The sequence below is a fragment of the Barbus barbus genome (assembly GCF_936440315.1).
Source record: "Barbus barbus genome assembly, chromosome: 20".
Taxonomy (NCBI): Eukaryota; Metazoa; Chordata; class Actinopteri; order Cypriniformes; family Cyprinidae; genus Barbus; species Barbus barbus.
This window is the reverse complement of record NC_136748.1, coordinates 12,527,278-12,548,752: the sequence shown is the minus strand read 5'-3', so window position 1 is coordinate 12,548,752 and position 21,475 is coordinate 12,527,278. Positions and strand designations below refer to the sequence as shown.

The 21,475-nt window shown below is 34.5% G+C and overlaps 2 protein-coding genes across 8 annotated transcripts in view; both read right to left on the bottom strand.

The window, feature by feature from the left end:
- The window catches only part of LOC306885887 (kinase D-interacting substrate of 220 kDa B-like), a 74,720-nt gene extending 62,224 nt beyond the window's left edge, over positions 1–12,496 (bottom strand). For 3 of the 6 annotated variants that reach the window (XM_079442685.1, XM_079442686.1, XM_079442687.1), the window contains exons 1-11: positions 7,888–8,166; positions 5,657–5,755; positions 5,031–5,129; positions 3,230–3,328; positions 2,976–3,074; positions 1,567–1,665; positions 1,205–1,402; positions 1,010–1,108; positions 707–805; positions 481–579; positions 68–245 (exon numbers count right to left, since the gene is read on the bottom strand). In XM_079442685.1, coding sequence (XP_079298811.1) covers positions 68–245; positions 481–579; positions 707–805; positions 1,010–1,108; positions 1,205–1,402; positions 1,567–1,665; positions 2,976–3,074; positions 3,230–3,328; positions 5,031–5,129; positions 5,657–5,755; positions 7,888–8,103 — 1,384 coding nt within the window. In that variant the 5' untranslated portion in view covers positions 8,104–8,166. Of the gene's footprint in view, positions 1–67; positions 246–480; positions 580–706; positions 806–1,009; positions 1,109–1,204; positions 1,403–1,525; positions 1,666–2,975; positions 3,075–3,229; positions 3,329–5,030; positions 5,130–5,656; positions 5,756–7,887; positions 8,167–12,169; positions 12,243–12,375 lie in introns of those variants that run through there. The other 3 variants (XM_079442688.1, XM_079442689.1, XM_079442690.1) reach the window with 3 other exon arrangements.
- Positions 12,497–12,776: 280 nt separating this feature from the next.
- The window catches only part of LOC306885884 (lysophospholipid acyltransferase 2-like), a 78,918-nt gene continuing 70,219 nt past the window's right edge, over positions 12,777–21,475 (bottom strand). For both annotated transcript variants that reach the window (XM_079442679.1, XM_079442680.1), the window contains 5 exons: positions 20,918–21,021; positions 20,770–20,834; positions 20,541–20,673; positions 18,666–18,817; positions 12,777–16,442 (listed from right to left, as the gene is read on the bottom strand). In XM_079442679.1, coding sequence (XP_079298805.1) covers positions 16,274–16,442; positions 18,666–18,817; positions 20,541–20,673; positions 20,770–20,834; positions 20,918–21,021 — 623 coding nt within the window. In that variant the 3' untranslated portion in view covers positions 12,777–16,273. The remainder of the gene's footprint in view (positions 16,443–18,665; positions 18,818–20,540; positions 20,674–20,769; positions 20,835–20,917; positions 21,022–21,475) is intronic.

The window sequence follows — 21,475 nt, the reverse complement described above, 5'->3', positions numbered from 1 at the left end:
ACACATCAGAAGTGTTGGAGACAGACATGTCACTGTGCAAACAAGGTCTGTTTGAAGAAATACTCACTGGCTCCAAATATCTGGGTGAGAATGCTCTTCTGGTGAGTGCAGTCAATGTTGTAGGGTGTCTCTCCTTCCTTGTTGGGCCGGTAGAGCAGACGACCATCTTTAGGGTTCCTCAAGAGCAGCTCAGCGAGTTTACGGCTTCTCCCACGAATGGCAATATGCAGAGCTGTGTCACCTTTCTGGGAAATATCATTATATTTTTAGAGAATATTCAAATGCAGAAATTCACTATATTGAATAGTAGTGTGTAAATATATACACACACACTACCGTTCAAAAGGGTCATTCATTCATACATTTTTTTATATATTAAATATAAATATACATATTATTTAAACATATTATATTATATTATATAAGACAATAAAAAAGACATGTCAATAAGAAAATGATCAGAAAACTTCATGGTTTTACCTTGTCCACTGCTGACACTTTGGCACCTTTGTCCAAAAGAAGCTCCACAATTTCCATGTTTCTCATCTTGGTAGCTTTTATGAGGGGAGTCTCTCCATCCTTACACATTAACACAAAACATATGTATGTAAACGTCTTTCACTACCTTTTAACTAATTTTTACAATCGTAATGATGAGTTTCATATAGGATTACAAAGCAAAATCCAATGAAAATCAGCTCTTTACTTTGGTGTAGGCCTCAGTGTCAGGGTTGCACTGCAGAATGTCTCGAACCATGGTTGCATTACTTTTCTCCACAGCCCAGTACAGGGCAGTCTTACCGTCCTATAATAAAGAATTAAATAACACAGGGTCACAGTGACATCTACTTCCTTAATCACATTGAGATTAATAACATGTTTCTAATATGAGGTGAAAAGGGCATCAAAACAAAGAGAAAATTCTGTATAGATTAGCATTCGGGACGGTGTGCTGATGGATTTAGGAGACTGAAATGGAGAGCTGGCGGTGTGGTGGAGATGCAGTTACCTGGCCTTTGACATCAATATCAGCATATTTATTAAGCAAAGCCCGGACGATCTCCACATGACCTCCTCTGACGGCTCCGATAAGCACAGTATCACCACTCTGAGACACAAAAACACCAACAAGATTAATGGGAATTTCAAGATTGTGTAAATACTAACAATCAAGGTTAAGTAAGCTATGTATGAGAGGCCTTACCCGATCAGGGATGTTGACATATGTGCCCGCGTCCAGCAGGTCTTGGACAATCTCAGTGTAGCCCTCTATAGCAGCGATCATCAGCGCAGTGTTTCCGTCTTTATCAGTCATATTCATGTTGGGGTTTCTTTTAAGCAGGTCCTTCACCACCTCAGTGAATCCACCTCGCACGGCCACTATGAGCGCAGTCATTGAGTTCTACAGGAGAGAGATCATAGTGGGACATTATTCTTTTAAGTGTTAAATTTAGTGACTTTATTGCATCAGCACACTTGGTGCATCTGGAAAATGGGAATTGGGACAAAGCCTTTAGAAACTCACAATCTAATAACCACAATAGTTTTCATTTTAAAAACGCGTACCGCTCCCTCCTGGTCCACATTGGCACCGTTCTCCAGCAGATGCCTCACACAGTCATAATGGCCCTTCCTGGCCGCCCAGATCAGGGGCGTGGTACCATACTGACAACGACAGGAAAAAAACTCCAGTGTAATTACTACAGTCTCTATTAATTAATTATGAATGTGGCACTTATTTGTCAGTCCTGGTTCCCCATGACTTGTGTTTCCCTCCCTCTTGTGCCCTTATTTGGTGTTTCCTGCTCCTGTCCCCATTCAGTTCTATTAGTCCCAGCTGTGTTTGATTAGTTCTTTATTAGTTTCCAGGTGTGTCTCCTTAGTTCCCTCGTTTAGTCCCTCATTATCCTGTGTTTATTAGCCCAGTGTTTCCAGTGTTCGCTGTTAAAGTGCACCCATTTATAGAATCCCGATCTCTGATTGTTAACCTTGCTCATTGTTTGATCTTGCTTAGTAACCGTAAACAGCCAGTGGATAAGCAAGTGAACTACACTGCTTGGCATAATAACTGGTAAAGGAATATTTCACCCAAAAATGACATTTCTGTCATTAATTACTCGAACCTGACATTAATTACCTGTAAGACCTTCGTTCATCTTTGGAACACAAATTAAGATATTTTTGTCAAAATCCGAGAGCTTCTGACCTTCCATAGAGGAGGATTTTTGGGTGAACTATACTTTTACTTGAAATTATAGTAATCCATAAAAGCAATCTGCAGGTTTAAAACATTAAGGGAAAAAATAAATAAATAAACTAAATAATAAACCTCTACAGACCACATATTACAGTGATTTTAGTAAGATTTGCTATTTATATCTTGCATTTACACTATTGTTCAAAAGTTTGTTTTTAATGTTTTTGAAAAAAAGTTTCTTAAATATCCACCAAGGCTGCATTTATTTGATTACAAATTCATTTAAAAGCATAAATGCTGTCACTGTGAAATGTTTTATAATTTAGCAATTTTAATATCCAATGTAATGTCTTCTTGTGATGACAGCTAAATTTTAAGCATCATTACTCCAGTCTTCTGTGGCACATGATCCCTCAGAAATCATTCTAATAAGCTGATTTGGTGCTCAAGAAACATTTCTTCTTATTATAAATGTTGAAAACAGTTCAATGTACTGCTCAGTATTTTTGTGGAAACTTTTTTCAACAGGATTCTTTGATGAACAGAAAGTCCAAAAGCACAGGATTCATTTGAAATAGAAATCTTGAGAGGAACTTTTTAGCATTTTTATGTTTCCTTGCTAAAAAAAAAAAAGTACTGACCCCAAACTTTTGAACGGTAGTGTATATTATTTATTGGTCTCATGTGGAAACTGTTGACTCAGGCTTTTCAGTTCACCATCGGTGTTTACGAATCTAGTGGAAGCTCAGTGTTCCTCGAGATGGGAGAGATAAGGTACCTTGTCAGAGCAGTTGACTTTGGCTCCATGCTGAAGCAGCAGCTGAACGATCTCCACATGGCCTCTTCCTGCCGCCCATATGATGGGGTAAACGCTGTACTACTGGGACAGACACAAATCAATTACACACCACAAAAAACACTCAAACCTAGAGATGAAATCTAATACAGGGCCGCATTTTCACCCACACCTCAAACAGAGTTTCTAGTGTAAACTAAATGCTTGTACACAGAACAGATAAAGGCTCTGCGGACCTGTCCGGTGATGTTGGGGTTTGCTCCCTTCCTCAGCAGTAGATGTGCCACCTCCACACGACCCTTATAAGCGGCCCACATGAGCGCGCTCCAGCCCCCCTGCATACAAACATACCAAGGTCATTATATTCCTATGTGACGGTCCTTAAGAGTAATCTCACAGTCACAGGACTGCGTGGATAAACACATTTTCCCTGAGTCAGGGAGTGACTCAAGCTATCGGCTATCTCTCATCTTCCTTATTTGTTATTATAAGCTTTAGCTGCTACCCAGACGGCATTTATGTGCAACACAAACACGGTCAGACGTTCCATTTTCAATGTTTAAATGTGCCCAAAAATGTAGATAGGCAGCTCACAGCTGTCATAGAGTATACATGACCACAACATGACACCATATATCCATGAACCACACAGAACTACTGATCTTAAAAACAGAGTATCATGTATCACATGTTCCAGTTAGGTAGGAATTAAATGAACCCAAATGGGACGGTTGAGGTCACATAATTTCAAGACCAGGGCTTTGAATTTAGCATTTAGTGTCAATAATAAATTTAAAAACTATGTGACAAATTAAAAAATTATATAATGAATAAATACACCTCCAGATTTTTATTGTTTTTTAAAGAAGACTCTTCTGTTCACCAAGCCTGCATTTATCTGATCCAAAATACAGCAAAACAGTAAAATTTTGAAATATATTTTTATTAAATTAACTGTTTTCTATTTTAATATATTTCAAAATGTAATTTATTCCTGTGATTTCAAATATGAATTTTTAGCATCATTACTCCAGTCCCATGATCCTTCAGAAATCATTCTACTATTCGGATTTGCTGCTCAAAAATATTTATTATTATTATTATTATTAATATTATGTTGAAAACAGCTGAGTAGATTTTTCTCATGTTTCTTTAATGAACAGAAAGTTCAGAAGAACAGCATTTCTATGTATAATATCCATTACTCAACTGTTTTAAATATTGATGATGATAATAATAATAATAATAAATTCTTGAACAGCAAGTCAGCATATTAGAATGATTTCTGAAGGATCATATGGCACTGAAGACGAGTTTTGATCACAGGAATAAATTACATTTTAAAATATATTAAAATAGAAAGCAGTTATTTTAAATAGTAAAATATTTCACAATGTTACTGCTTTTTCTGCATTTTGGATCAATTAAAAGCAGGATTGGTGAGCAGAAGAGAACATATAAAAAAAACATTAAAAAATCTTACTGTTCAATAACTTTTGACTGGTAGTGTATATTAATAAAATTGTGCTTTATAAATAAAATAAACAAACAATAAACAATATAGTAATACACAAATAAGATTGATATTTTCTTCCTTGGTAAATTTTGATTAATCAAATTTGTCAACTGAATTTCACAAAAATATATATAGTATATTAATTTGCCACCTGAATCATAGATAATAATTATTTATTATTTTATATTTTTATATATATGATCTAATTAATTTGCCATTTGATTTAATTCCGAAATAGTTACAAATAAAAAAGCAACATTTGTTTTTATGCTTAATTTGATTAATTAATTTGGGATTTCATTAATTTAATACATTTTATTTTATTAATATTTTTCATTGTAAAATTTAACTGATTGACACTCTTGATTTTGACACACAGACATACTGCAAAACTGAAAATTAAAAACCTAAAACAATTTTCAAGGTGGTAAAACAGAACTTTCCATCATCCACAACGATAAATTCAAGAACAACTGTTGATTTAAGTACAAGACAGCTCATGTCTCTAATCTGTGTCTTACCATGTCGCGATGCTCCACATTGGCATTGTTCTCCAGGAGTTCCTTCACCACTTCAGTGTGTCCCTCTTTAGCAGCTGAAATCAGTGCTGTCCAGCAATCCTGAGACAAAAACACCCTTGTTTAATTACACAGACATCATCATCATCCCAGGAAGAGCTAAAGATCTTGTGTTTGGATGTTGTTTGTGGAGTTTCAGATCATACCAGCTGGTCATACCAGGTGGTCATAGTGAAGGTTCTTCCAACTGTCACCAGAAATGTTATATACTATACTATGTATCTGCTGGTGTGAGAAGCTCCAAGTGTTTGTGCCTGTAAACCTCGTCATCTAGTCATTTCCAAAATGACAGTACAGAGTACCAATTATTTCGATTCTATGCCCCACCCACACCTATGAAATCATACATCTGGCTGAAGAACTGCAGTCTACCAAAGCAGACAGCGATACCAACAGGACTACAGATATAATAAAGACATTAAAAACTACCAAAATAAAAGTTATAGATTCAAAACAATCATAATGATAGATAGATAGATTGCTATTTTATGTTTTGCCACATGATAACATTTCAGTCTAGGATATCTCATGTTGTGTCGCTCTGGTGGATGTTTCGAAGAGCTACTCACAATATCATCCAAGTTGACATTTGCTCCCCTCCGGATGAGCTCCTGCACGATCTCTAGACTGCCCTGCTCTGAGGCCAACATGAGAGCAGTCTGGCCGTTCTACAGCAGAAGATAATGACTTAGTACATATCAGTGATGGGAAAGCTAATTTAAAAGAATATTCAGAGTAAGTTTCAACCTAATGTTTATGTACCGCATGTGTGGCATGCTGTCAGTTACCAAAGACAATAGTTGCAACTCGTTCCTCATTTTGTATAAATGAACGAGAAACATATTTACAGTAAATACACAGCTTGCACCGTTTAACCATAATGCTTAAGCATTACACACATCATGATAGTGGTGTGACAGAACCGATTTTACCACACAAACTCGCTGTGTGGTGTTCAAACATCCAAACTCAAACCAGTTAAAAAATAAGTCTGTTTGGTTTCACTTGGCATTCATAAATTATTAGCTTCATTCAAAGGGGTCCATAACACATAACCAGGAACTATTCCACAGAAAAAGACCATTTTTATAAAAGAAAAAGACAAACTTTATAGTTCAAGCTGTTGTATAATTTTTTGTACAGTATAATAAAAAACTGAATATTTATTTTACAGTAATTGTATTAACAACAGTAATATATTTCTTGTTTTGATCATTTTTATTTAATAATAATCATATAATCAAATTATTACTATTATTTTTAATAGTCATATTACATAATCACAATATGTTTTTTGAACAAATTGTGTAGCATCACAAACCAACAGGTTTTTGGGTCAAAAATAAAAAGGGGGTTTTTAGTATCAAAACAATAAAAGTTTAATGCAGATTTAATTTTTTCCCCCCATACATTAAAATGTGTACTCTTTTTTTTTTTTTTTTTTCTTCTGAGCAAAACTATAATGACTATCATATATCTTTCCCATGATTTATAGAAAACATCACTAAAATATCATTCAGTGTAATAACAGTTCATATACCAAAAAATCCTGTCAGGCATATTTTGAAAAAGAATCATTAGACGATGACATAAATGGACTCTATTTAAGGATCACAGTGTAGCCCCAAAATACTAATTAATTGTCCTTTTAAATTTACCACTTCAGGTTTTTAGTCACCAGCAAAAAGTTTTTAATCATTTAACATAATAGCATTCAGTATGATCACTTTTTGTTTAATATATTTTTATAAATACAGGTCAGGATACATATATTGTCAACAAGAAGTTTTTAATCATTTAACATAATAAAATTCAGTATGAACACTTTTTGTTTTATATACTTTAAAAAATACAGGTCAGAATACGTATGTTTCATTTTTACATAAATATACGCTGAATAACAATGAAATATTATTTCACCCATATTTTGACATTTTTTTTCACTTTTCACAAAAAGTTATTTGAAATATTAAAGTACACACTTTACTTGCATTAAATGTGTTTTTTACGTATATAAATTCATTTTTGTCAATTTAATTTGATGCCGATACCAAAATGGGACATCTCGTCTTCGACTCATACACAAATATATTTATACAAACACACACAAATACAATTGCCATTTATTTTGGCAAAATCACAATTACAATTTTTCCACTAATCATTCAACACAAAGCACAGTATAGTGTCTACTCGTGTTAGAATTCACTCATTTTCATTCATTCATATTAAATTTGTTTCATTCATTTACTACATATGATGAATGAGCAAATAAGTGAGTGGTTTTGGACACAGCATGCATGAACGCGTAAAGAGTACAGTAATGCCTCCAATGCTTTATATCTGATACGTAACTTGTGAAATATTTACAATGTGGTAACACTTTAGTATAGGGACCAATTCTCACTATTAACTTGTTGCTTATTAGCATGCCTATTTTTAACATAGTGGCTGTTTATAAGTACTTATAAAGCATATATTCTGCATGACCATATTCTCTCTCTAATCCTACCAATACGTAAACTTAACAACTACCTTACTAACTATTAATAAGCAGCAAATTATGAGTTTATGGAGGCAAAAGTCATAGTTAATGGTTTGTTAATAGCGAGAATTAGACCTTAAAATAAATCTAAAATCCTGCAACAAACTAATCTGTTTTCAACACTTGAAAAATGACAGTGCACACAGCCAGTCCTAAAGATCACATAAAAAAAATAAAAAAATAAATATGCAGTGTGAATGAACTCAAAGCTGAAAACAACACAGAATAATGCTTTAAGGGTTCCTGCACACTCACTTCACTTCTGGTGTCCACCTCTCTGTACTTGTCCAGATGAGTTTTGATGGCCGAAAGGTTTTCCTCCTCCACATAGCTGAAGAGACTCTGGGTGGTCAGAGAGCTCATTTTCAGAGAGGTGCTCACATCCATGGCTGTGCTATAAACTCCACTGGAGAACGTGGAAGAGAACAGAAGAGATACATCATTAAATGAAACTCTCCTCTGTTCAGCCATTACAAAAGCCTGGCTTCACCTCCTGAAGCAACTATACAGATGTGGAATAAGACAGACAGTAACAAGCCCAGTCTTGCAGGATTGCACAAACCGTTCGAGTTAATGATGAACCGTATGCTAACTGAACAGACAGTAGGCGACTACCTTATCAATATCGATTAGGATAAAGCCTCATGATGTGAAGTTAAAAGCCTCTAATGCTGTCTGAGCAATAAACCGGAACTACACCGATATTCTTTGGGGTGATTATCGATGCAATGCTGAACACACACACACACACAAAAACAGCCTTTTTCCAAGGTTTATACTAAGTTGTTATTCTGAAGGAGTAGTTCAATCTTTTTAAGGGTCCTTAAAAGGGAAAGCAGTTTGAGCAAACTAACAAAGCTTAAGCTTGGCCTCATAAATGCACACTGTAGTCCAAGTACATTCATTAAACACAACAAGCACACTTATATGGAAGAATTTGTGCGCACTCAAACTTCACTTTTTGTGGGAGGAGGACAAAAAGTCACATTTGGAATCGTGTGTTTAAAGAATAGATCCAAAAAGTAGTGTAACAGAGAATTTGCTATTCATTTAAAATATTAAATCATATATTATATGCAATTTTCATATTCTAATAATCATGCATTTTGACAATTTATTGAATAATTCAATAATGACAGAAAAAAAAAGAATTACAGTCAAAGAGATGCATCTGAACTACACTATATAATTCTAAATAATGGGGGAAAAAAACTAATTTAATTATTAAACAAGCCATGATTTATGACTATTAAATTAAATAATTAAAAAAAAACTCACACTCTCTATTTGAGAGAGTCATCTTACCCCAAAGATAACTTTTAATTTCACTTTAAAACAAAATATTTTCTACCATAACAATTATTGACTCTATCCACAAATCCCCTATTAATAAATCCACATCAACTTTTAGCAGCCAACACAAAACTAAATTTATAAATCATTACTATCTTATGACAGAAAATTAAATAATCTAATATTAATAACTAGAAATAATATTGATATACAAATACTGATATTCTGATCAAATGTCAAGCACAATTATGAAAGTATAGGTATTCTATAAATGTACTGATATGAGATTTAGTGACATTTATGGTCAAGATGAAAAATGCAAAGTGCGTGTGTGTGTGTGTGTGTGTGTGTGTGTGTGTGTTGGGTGGGGTGGGGTGGGGGGGTCACACTTAAAACGTAAAACTATGAATATCACTGCATTAAAAACTAAATATAAAACCATGTGACGTCTATAAAAAAAAATGTAAAAAAGACTTACATTTGTCTGACCCTTTATCAGAAGGGAAAAACTGTTACACAGCCACACAATCAGTAAATGATGCAAGACATTTCCTCACAACTAATTTTACCTTTCTGAGCCATTTTTATAATTATTTACATTTTAGTGGATGTATGAAGTCAGTTGCCCTCCAGTTCAAACAGGTGTCCTGTCTGAGTAATCACAGGTGTAGTTCAGCACTACAAACCAAGAATATGATCCACTGATGTTTGACAATGACACACTTTTGTCTTCATTTAAAACAGTTAATGTAATGCCTTATAACTGAAACCATAACAACAACAAAAAAACTATTTTGCATTAAAAAGCATGCTTTTTTCATCCGTCTTTAAAACAATAATAATGATACTAGGTTTGATATGTTGCTACATAAAGTGAAGACATTCATATATTTTAAGCATTTGTGTCCAAACACTTTTCAGGGCCAGTAATTTAGACGTATTTGAACTGTTAAGCTATACTATAATATGCACATAAAACACTATAATGAAGCTTTCAAACAAAGTAAGGCCAAATGCAAGTACTTTTTTCCATGGCCATTTTGCCAACTCAGCAGCCCAGTACAACCCTTCAAATATGAAAGCCAGTCACCAAAAGCTGCTTCCAGCTGACAACATGTCAAGTATCAGAACAGGTTAAAAAAAACAGCCGGGCCTCAGTGCCCAAAATCTACTCAGTTACAACAAATACAAGTCTTATCCACAAACTTAAATATCTTAAAGCAGAGATAAAGGTGACAGATCCAGTAATGCAAGACATCCGCTTCAATCAGCCTTTGTTCATCACTGAACTGCTGACACACCCTTGAAAGCATCCTAGCAGCCCTCCAGAGAGATCACACAATGGAGACAGCCAATCACAGAGAGACCGTCAGCCAAACGTTGACCGAGCAAGGTTCACCCCCTCTCCCAACCCCAATACACAACACACAAAGACCAGTGAAGATAACCCATTCATAACAGATAATCCATTTACAATCCATTTACAATAACATCATTCTTCACACTCATTAGTCTGCTGACTCACCTTAAGCCAGATTTCTCTGCGAGTTGGCTTTCAAAAGCCTGTCTATCCTTGCTCTGTTGATACTCCACTCACGCTGTCACTCAGACTGTGTACTAACAAGCTGGCCAGGGCTCTGCCTGTCACTCCAGGGACTCATGAATGATGCAGGAGGAAGTGTGAGACCCCGCCTCTCTTTGGAGTGATGCCCAATGCACACATGTGCTATGAATCCTACTACGGCAGAGCTTCACTCATGAAAATAAATGAAATCTGATGTTATTATTGACGCCTCCTGAAGGGTCCAGCCCACAAGTGATTAAAATTAATGAGACACGCCTTCGATAAAGGCCGTGTAAGAGCATACAAGGCTTTGCTAAGGTTACTAGGTCACATATGGATTTCACATTAGAGTGAAGTAAACAGCACTACACCAATCCCTAAATATAGTAATATATAAATGGAGTTCTTATAATAGATATGATCTTCAACCTTTTTAAAGCCACCATCCCCTTAGACAGAGTGTGTGCATGAAGTGACTGTCTGAAATTAAGTACTGCATTTTCTTTAATCAGTAAAACAGACTTGCCTTTAATAATGGAAGTATAGTAACTTTAAAATGTTTACTTTGCAATAGGATTATTTTGCAATATGAATATGACATTATTTTTGATTAAATGTCCAAAAAACTGAAATTCAGAGCTGATTTAAAAAAAAAATGATTTGTGTTTTTGAAACGATAAGAAAATATTCATTAGACTGCATATATATATATATATATATATATATATATATATATATATATATATATAGAGAGAGAGAGAGAGAGAGAGAGAGAGACAGAGAGAGAGAGAGAGAGAGAGAAATATCGGTCACATAGTTGTATTTTGATTTCTTTTACTAAAATTGATTCAAAAAAAGATTAATCAAATACAATTAATGAAAAATATATATTTATAACGTTTACTTTGCAATATTTAAATGTCCCATAACTGATATCACATCTAATTTAAAAATGTTTGGTTTTGAGTTTGTTTTTTGACAGAGTTATAAATCTATTAACAACAACAATCACAACCATAAAAACAACAACAACAATTATAGTTTATTAATAATAATAATAATATCCGTTTTACAATCTAAATGGTCAGAAATTGACCTAATATCAGGCGAAAAACAAAGTTCAAATAAATTATTGGTCAAGAGGTTGAATTTTGTTCTGAGATCAAACAATACCTGTTCCCAGTATTAGAGGGACTGCGGACCCCCCATAGATATTTTTGTATTATTGGGTTGTGTAGATTAATATCATCAACTGTAAAATAGAAATTATTAGTTTTAAATCACAATATACTGGATACATATAGCAATAGTACTAATAATATTAAAGTCACATTATTTTGCTTTCTTAAAAATATATAATTAATCTCGATTTAAATATTTATAGGTTTAACACACAAAAAAATAAAAATTCAAAGCATCCCCCTGCATTGCCTGCGGTTGAGTTACATCTGGTTTAGTAATCACTGCTCCAAGGATCGGTTTCCATAGTGTGGCACAAAGGAACAGTGGCAAACAAGTTCACACCAGCACTGTGAAAAATAACTTAAGAAAGCAGCTCAAACGTATCTGCCCACCGTATTAAAGGTCTAAAGAGTATCATATCATAGCTAATTGTAGCTGTAAAAGACAGTAGCATTGGAAAATAAAAGACTGTTCAAGCACACGTGTTTACAAACAGACCTACGTTGCTGGAGTGAAGGAAGAGCACGTGTCCTGACAGCTGGAGCTCAACGGTGTATATCCACTCTTCTCTCTATAAACACACTAACAGTTTCAAAGCTACTATTTGGCAGTTAAAAGTGAAATGAAAATGACATATTGACATGAATTCATGTCTTAATAAAACACGTGTCAGTTTGTTTACATAATTCCAAATGATAACTTACATCTCCCTCCCAGAGAAAAACAAGGTCCAACGTAATCGATATAATTCACATAACTCTGTTGCTTTCCATAACCTTTTTTTTGTCTGGAGGCAGTCTTGCGTTACAGCACTGCCATTTTGTGTCAAAAGGGGTGTGGATGAAATGCAATTTAACTACACATGACCACCCCCACAATGCTCAAACCACGCCCAGTACAAGACAAGGCCACGCCCATGTTTTGATAGTAGTGACAATACCTGTTTTATGTGTCTGCTTCTCATTTGAATTATATGTATTAACAAAATATCTATCTATCTATCTGAAATACCATATTATTGTATGGATATTTAATTCATTCAGTGCCATATCTCTGTAATAAACCATTGTTGCATTACCCATAGGAAAACCAAAAACACTCAGATGAAGGAAGGAAAATATGGTTTATTTGTTTTGAGACTATCATGTAATAGGTAATGAAATTCATTTTTAATGTCAAATCCTTTATTCAAAGGAAAAATAGTTTGGCTGGGTACAACTTCAGAGCACTCAGTTCGTCAAACAATTCAAATGCTGGGTAAGTATCACATCTCAGTTTATGATTATTACAGAAAATAGAGGAGACAATAAATGTGTTTGTTCTCCTCTGGACAGTCCTCAATCCAAGTACATTTGCACAGACAACCTTGTGTTTTATAATGTATATTTGTGAACTGATTTATATTGAAGTAGCTAACATATTAAGTATTACTTTTTTCTGTATCTCTCCACAAACGTATTTCATTTCATTAGTTTTGCTGTACACTGCCAGGTTATGCAGCATCACAACCAGTCAGTAGGAATTACAATGGAAAAGTTAAATGATTCTGTGCAATATCTGGAAAGCTTTAGCAAGCAGTTAAGGGGGGTTTGCTTGTTCACTAAGGGCCACAATCACTTATATTGAATGACCATTAAAGACCAACAAGACAACAGAACTGAGGTGGCTGGTGGACAACAAATGCACTATAAAAATAAAAACATTACAGTAGTCAACAGTTTCACACAGCTTTGGGTCATTCTTTGTAGAATCAGTAGTGGGAAATGGTATTGAAATAAATTATGACTGAACCAAAATGCTACAGATAAATAAGGCTGTTATGTGCCTTCACTATTACTTGGGCCTTAACAAAAAGACGTTTTCTGAACAAAGGGACGATGTTTACACATAAATAGCAATAAGCACACATTTAACGTCTTTCTATGGATGGAGCCCGTTTACAAAATATGCCTATAACACTGGAACACCGTCCTGATTCTCCTTTGCTGCTACAATGAATTTAACGTTTTGGGCAAATTCATCCATTAAGCACTTACTCTAACTGTTGAGTAGCACTGAGGTTTCTTGCATTGCTTCGGCAGTTTTTCTAAGTTAGCTCTACCCCGACTCGTTCCTTCCAAAAGTGCAAATAGGAAGGGAGTGAAAAATAATTCCTCCCAAAATCTCAGTAGGTAAAAATAATGTCCGTTTAAGACCAAATGAATGACTTGTTTTTTTAAAGTACAAACCTCTCACCCGGTTGTAAACCTATACAAATAACGTGATCTTTTTGTGCACCTCATGTGATTTGGCACTTTGGATATTTGAAAGATGTTTTGCTCTGAGGTGCTAATTAGACATATTGACATACACTGGACATATTGCCTTTGGGCAGTTAAAACAATTAATTCATTAAGCAAAACCTTTATGAAAAAGAGACAAAAAGTTAAATTATGCAGTATATATCTGGATGTTCCCAGCAGCCAGTTGCTGATTATTAATCTTCATATTGGTTTTGCAGTTACTAAAACTGTTGGTACAGGGCTGCAATTCATCATGGTTTTATATTTCTGGAGTCCCAATAAAATAAGACTTTAGAGAAGTGTGCTTACGAAACCACAGGTGGCTGGTTCAGAGTGTTTTCTCCAAATGGAGGCTGGTCAACTTCACACTCAAGAATGTGTTTGTTTTTCTTGTTACTGAACTTGCTTAGTTAACAAAAATCCATTGAGACTCACTTTGGTAAACGCTTTAGTCCATTCAGCCCTTTGTTACCAAATGAAAACAAAACAAAAAAACTAACATATAGTCGCTTTGAACAAGGGGTAAAACGTTTAGTAGCAAATAAATGCATCAATATAATTACACATATTAAAAAGTAGATTCGGGGGAATATGATGAGGTTCCAGACGCTTGAATCAAATGAGCAAGACTCTCTGAGGCCTTTTAGAAGATCAAAGTTGAAGAAAAATTATTATATGAAATCACACAACTTGCAGGTTTCTTTAGGGTCCATGAGTATTGATGTATGCATGGTGGGGGGGGGGGGGGGGGGAGTAATATAAAATAAAAGTTGAAACTGCATGTATCTGATTACTGCATGTACAGTACACTACCAGTAAAAGTTAAGACTTTATTATTACAGTTTTCCACATTTCAGAGTAATACAGTCATCAAAGCTATAAAATTAGTTCCCAAGCATGCTGAACACTGCTGTTGGCTGCTTTTCCAACACTATGTGAGGCAAAACAAACAAAACAAAACAAAACAACAAAAACAAAAAACAATGCAAAACAAAATAAAAAGAAAAAAAAAACTAAATAAAATAAAAAAACTAAAACAAAAACAAGCAAAAAAAGATGGCTAAAAAGTGAAACAACATAAGAAGGACAAAAAAGATAAATAAATAAACAAAAGACAATTAAAACTAAATATTTTAGTTAAGGAATTACTATGTTGGCACAATTTATATTCATATTTACTAACTTCAAACATACGCCTTTAGATCAACAGGTTTTCAAGATCAAGAGAAACAAATCTGATTTGTCCCAACTTTTAGCTGGTAGTGTACTTAAATACTGAGCCACTACAAAATTCTGACCATTGCTGATGTGATGAGAGCGTTAGCACTGTTTGCTAAGCTTTTCATTTTTTCCATTAACATGCACTTATGGAAACAATACAGTTAACAATACCATATCTGTCTGTAACATAAAAACACAAACAAGCGGTGATATAGAATACTATTGAACTGTATTCTCCATATGGGCTCTATGTTGCGGGAGAAACGCAGATGTTAGAGAAAAATCTAAAATAGTCTAAAACAAGACCTGTGTGCCCTGAGGAAACCAACGACCCATTAAAAAAAAAAGAGCATTAATATAACCCTTAATCCAACTTAAATTAAAGTAAAAAAAAAAAAAGCTAATATTTTCCAAATGACAACACACTCTTACAGTTGACCCTTGTTCCAAAGACGCTGACAAAGGCTGAGAAAAAAACAGCAGATATGAACCTACAAGAAAGAAACCCACAGAAATTAAGAAAGAATAAAGACGAAACAATGGCAAGATATAGTTACCTAAGGCCTATAAGTTTGGCAACACGCAACTGGACTTGTTTCTTTTCATTTACCGCACACATTTCCTTTGAGAAGAACTAAAAGAGAGGTTACTTTGTTAAATTGACAATGGCAGAAACCTTCTCGGTATCATAGAAGTTGATTCCAGTGCTAGACTTCCCGCACTAATGTAGTGAAGCTATAAGCCAACAATGACTGGTCCGTTCCTATGTAGCATGATCCCCATACGAGGCTTCAGGCCCTAAATATATGGAGGGTTTAAGGCAACTTCAGATTTACTGACATTGAAGTCAATTATTCACCATTTTAATAAATCAATCACCCCAATTTCATATGATCCTATGAAGATTTTCTGTTTAAAACCCATCTCCAACAGGGCGTCTATAGGGTCAACGGTCTCTTTTCGCTGTATTGTTGCTGGAGTTTATGTCACTGTCAAGTATCGTTGGATCTGAGGGAGGAAATGGCCGCTCTGTGTCTCTCAGTATTGATATTAGAGTTCCTCACAGCGCTGTGTGCGGGTCGAGCAGCCCGTCGTGCCCTCATGTGGCTTTCTGCTTCTGGTTGCAGTTGTTGTCAGGAGAGGAGAGACAGTTCTGTTCACTGGCCTGAACGATGCCCGGCTGTTCCTGTTGTTTCGTGCGTCTGGACTTCACGGGTAAAACCAGCACCAGTAACACGCAGAGCAGGTGAATGCAGCAGTACCACGAGCTGAAGAGAGCGAATGACACACAGCACATTAGGAACTTTAGTTATGTGATTTTGCCATTTGTTGGAACTCTTATGCATGTGATTGATTATAGATAGATAGATAGATAGATAGATAGATAGATAGATAGATAGATAGATAGATAGATAGATAGATAGATAGATAGATAGATAGATAGATAGATAGATAGATAGATAGATAGATAGATAGATAGATGGTCAAAAATACAATTATATTTAAGATGCACTCTCTGATGTCTCAGCATCAGTTTTGCTTCTCAGATTAATTTGTCTTGTTGTAGGATGTATAGTTTTTTTTTCAGGAAAAAAACGATAATCATTGCTGAAATGATTTTTAGCGGTGTAAAATTTAGGTTCTTGTTTAAAACAATCAGAAAATACTATTATATTTAAGATGCATTTATTGTAGGATATTTAGTTATTTAAACAAACAATGATAATGACTAATGAAATAAAATGATTTTTAGCAGTGTCAAATCTTATTGATACACAACCTTTATAGCCATTTTACAATAGATTTACTAAATAAGTTTACAATAAATTAAATATTCATAGACATTTTACAATACATTTACTGCATTATGTCATAATAAGTTTATAGTACTGCTAAATGTATACTGCGTGTCTGTTTGACAATTTAAATAACAAACAATAATATAAAATAAAATAAAAAGTTGTTACATGGATATTTTTGGAAGGAGACATTTAGAGGGAAAAGTTATGCAATCTTCCAAACACTGGGAAAGTATAATTTAGTAAAATAAGATATTACACATATATTATAAATAATATGGTCACACTTTGGGGACCAATTCTCCCAATTATCTAGCTATAAACTACAACTTTTGTCTCAATAAACTCCTAATTTGCTGCTTGTTAATAGTTCATAAAGTAGTTAAGTTTAGGCATGGGGTAGAATTAAGAGATCTATAATATCGACATGCAGAATAAGGCATTAATATCTGCTTTATGAGTACTAATAAACCGCCAATATGCTAGAAATGTGCATGCTTATAAGTAACTGGTTAATAGTGAGAATTGGTCCCTAAACTAAAGTGTTACCAATAATATAATATGTGACACTCATAAGGGTTAATTTTTTGAAATTGAGTTTTATACATCTGAACGCTGAATAAATAAGCTCTCCATTGATGTATGGTTTGTTTGGACAATATTTGGCTGAGATGCAACTATTTGTAAAAATCACCTTTAAAGCTGTCCAAATGAAGTCCTTAGCAATGCATATTACTGATAAAAAATGAAGTTTTTATATATTTACAGTAGGAAATTTACAAAATATCTTCATGGAACATGATTATTACTTAATATCCTAATGATTTTGGCATAAAAGAAAAATCGATAATTTTGATCCATACAATGCATTGTTGGCTATTGCTACAAATATACCCGTGCTACTTATGACTGGTTTTGTGCTCCAGGGTCACATATCATATCATATCTTATCACATTACATTACATTCAAAAGATTTGGTTTATAAATTTGAAAACATTTGTGAGTACAGTATTAAGACGACATCTATGCTTTGGAGGTCTCAGGTTTCAGATCTTTATCCAGTCAGCCATCATTCCACATCTTTCCAACACAGTGTTGTTCTCACTGAGATGTACTGAGGTCCTCTTCACCTGAACATAATTTACTCTTTCCTAGGCTGAGCTCCCACAGCCTTCAATCTGATCCTCAGCAGCCAGTCACCAATCTCCCAGCCTAATTCTCTCTCTTTAATGAAAATGCTTCATGTGTTCTTCAGGCCGACTCATTTAACAGCACTGCTCCAACAAATGACCATCATAGATTTCTTTTATCTCAGCAGAAGCTATGAAATAAATGGTCTTCTGCCAGCTCATAAAGTGTCACCAGACTCGGGCCTGTAAAGCCGTCTAATGAATGAAGCAAGACTGCGGCGAGCAGAGATAAAATCAGCCTCTCATTTTTACCTGTCAGCTTCACGTTTTCCACTAATAACTCTCAGCAACAGCTCAGTGGTGCAGGTGGGTTTACGGTGACTTTCTGACCTGCTCTTTAAAGCGTTTCACTTCTTTATTAATGTTTTATCACCGGAGCTCACATATAAACAATCTGGAGGAGCCTGTTGCAGTTTGATCGTCAGTCAGTGGAGATGAATCCGTAACAGCTGGAGTCAGAGACATTAGAACCTGCCCTGGAAGTGCAAATGCATTACTGACCTATAAAACTTTAGTGAAGGTCCCACTGCCAGCAGTACAAATGGCACAACAGTGTAACAAATGGCCATCTGCGTGCTGAACCACGTGATCACATCATAGATGAGCTTGAGTGTGGCTGAGCCCAGGAAGTGTTGCCGTACATTGTGTCTTACCTGAAAAAGATGAAATTGTATAATTTATAAAAGGACTTTGACAGTAAAATGTAACATTTCAAATATAAATGATTATATTTTAAATAAAATCGTATACATTTTCAGATTAATTAATGAGCCGAAAAGAATGCACGTCACACCTTGGTTTATCAATTTGCACTGGCTTTAAAAAAACAACTAACACTAGCTTCTCTATTCTTTTTGTACTCTGTTTTCTTTTTATTTATTATATCATTTAAAAAAACCTTGCTACGTGTACTGCGTTAGGCTAATTGAGATCGTCATAGCACTTGCATATCATTTCTCTTTTGTTGATTTTGATTGCTTCCATTGTCCTCATTTGTAAGTCACTTTGGATAAAAGCATCTGCTAAATGACTAAATGTAAATGTAATAAGGTTTATAATTTAATTAAACCTTCAATTCCCCCAAAAAGGTTTAATGTTCCCGTCCACATGTAATTAGCATTTTACAAATACACTAAGACATTGAGAAAAAAAAAAATCTGGAAATACATTTGTTCACTTTTATTATTTGATATGCATTTTTAAATAATTATAAATTTAACAGTAGCACAGTAAATGTTGGTTATAATATAGTGCTTTTGTCTGTTTGAATACTTTTTCCAGTGTTTGTGAAAAAAAAAAAAAAAAAAAATCACTCCAAGAATGTTTTTTCTATTGACGTTTCACAACTGCATGTATTCTGTGGCACCCAGAATCCCTTCCATTTCTACATGTGCATATATAAATTAAAGATGGATATTCTGAATAATAATAACTGAATAATAATCATTTATATGGAAGAGAATTCTTATTAATACTATACAGCCATACAGTAGCATCGGAAAGTTTGGAGTGAGTATTTTATTTATTTATTATTTCATTTTATTTTATACTTTTATTAAGCAAGATGTGCATTACACTGAAGACTGGAGTAATGGCTGCTAAAAAAAAAATCAGCTGTCATCACAGTAATAAATTACATTTTAAAATATATTAAAATAGAAAAGACTTATTTGAAATTATAATAATATTTCACAATATTATAATATCATAATATTGTTTTTAATGAATTTTTGATCAAATAAATGCAGACTTGGTGAGTATTTTCAAACTTTTTCAAAACCATTCAAAATTCTTACCAACCCCAAACAACTGTCTTATTCAGATTTTGAAATATTGGTTCAGTCAGGTTATGACAGTAGATTACAGTGTTCACGTGACAAAGTCTGATTAATAAAAGAATATCCAGTAAACACAGTAATTTTTACTTGTGGATTTAGAAATTCTTACATGGGTTTGAAAAAGTGAAACAGCTCTAGAAGCAACAGTGTATGATGCAGACAATGCCGTGGGCTGAATAGTTTATATTCAGAGTAGCACTTTAAGATGGACTACTGCAACTTAGTGACCTACTTTTCGCTTTAGTTGGAGAGGCCTTGATCATTACCATGCAACAGAGGAATGGCAGTATTATGCAGCACACAACTAGATGAATAATAACCTTGACTGAGCGCATATAGTCTTTTTTCGATCCCTGCATGCCTCTGATTTATTATTAGAGAAAACCAATGTCCAAATCTTTCTAATGTAACATTATTTTTCCATCAGAACTGCTCCCAATAGATGTGCTACAGAAGATAACACTTCTTCAGGTGCTTTGTGATATAATTCTGAATTAAATCTAGTTTTGACAGCCCATCTAATGTAAAGAATACTCACTGCCCGTGCTGCCATTGTTACAACGATGCCCGTGATGAAGGTCAGGTAATACCCTGGGTAAACTCCGTGCCAGATGGCTGAGAGGAGGAATGTGGCCACAGTAGGATTGTACGGGCAGCGCTCATAACACACTCTGCAGAGAACAGCAACAAAGCTCACATTGTTTCTCAGACTTCAGGAAGTACACACATGCTTGGTCAAGATTATTCAGTTTATTTCAAGCATTCACCTTTTCAACCAAAGTGATGTCTGAATATTCCAGTTATCCAAGAACATCTTGAAGCTGTTGGCAAACTGTTTAGGACGTCAAGAAAAAGATGATATATTAGGGTTCAGGTCGAGTGAGAAGACAAACTCTGTTTTTGTCTGTTTCTTACCTCAATATTGAGTATTCTTAAGTTTGATATTCTGTCCCATTTTGGGGTGCCATCTGTGTTATAGCCATTAAACCCGAAACCAGCTGCATTGTTGATTGCATCGGCTGTGAAAGAGTGAACGAATCTAGTGAAAACATTATCACAAAGTGACTGATGCATTATTTTGATTCACTATGACGAAAAAAAACAAGCACCTAATATCTAACGAGAAACAGTGCAACAGGTCAGAGAAAATGCCTTTTAGGAACACAAGAGGGCAGTATGATACTTCAACATGGTCTAGGAGTCAAAAACTAGTCATATGGCATAGTATACACTAAAAACAACGTGTAAAACAAAAAAGCATGCATTATGCAACAATAAATATATAAATAAAATATATATCGTTACATTATTGAGGAGAGGTGATAAAATGGTTAATTAGCATTTTTATCAAATTTTATGCAAATATGTCATTGTATTTAGATTATATAAAGTGTAAGGAATGAGATTATACTTTAGTAATTAAAAAAAGTATTTATTTCAGTGTTCTCGGTTGTGTACTGCACATTTTGAATA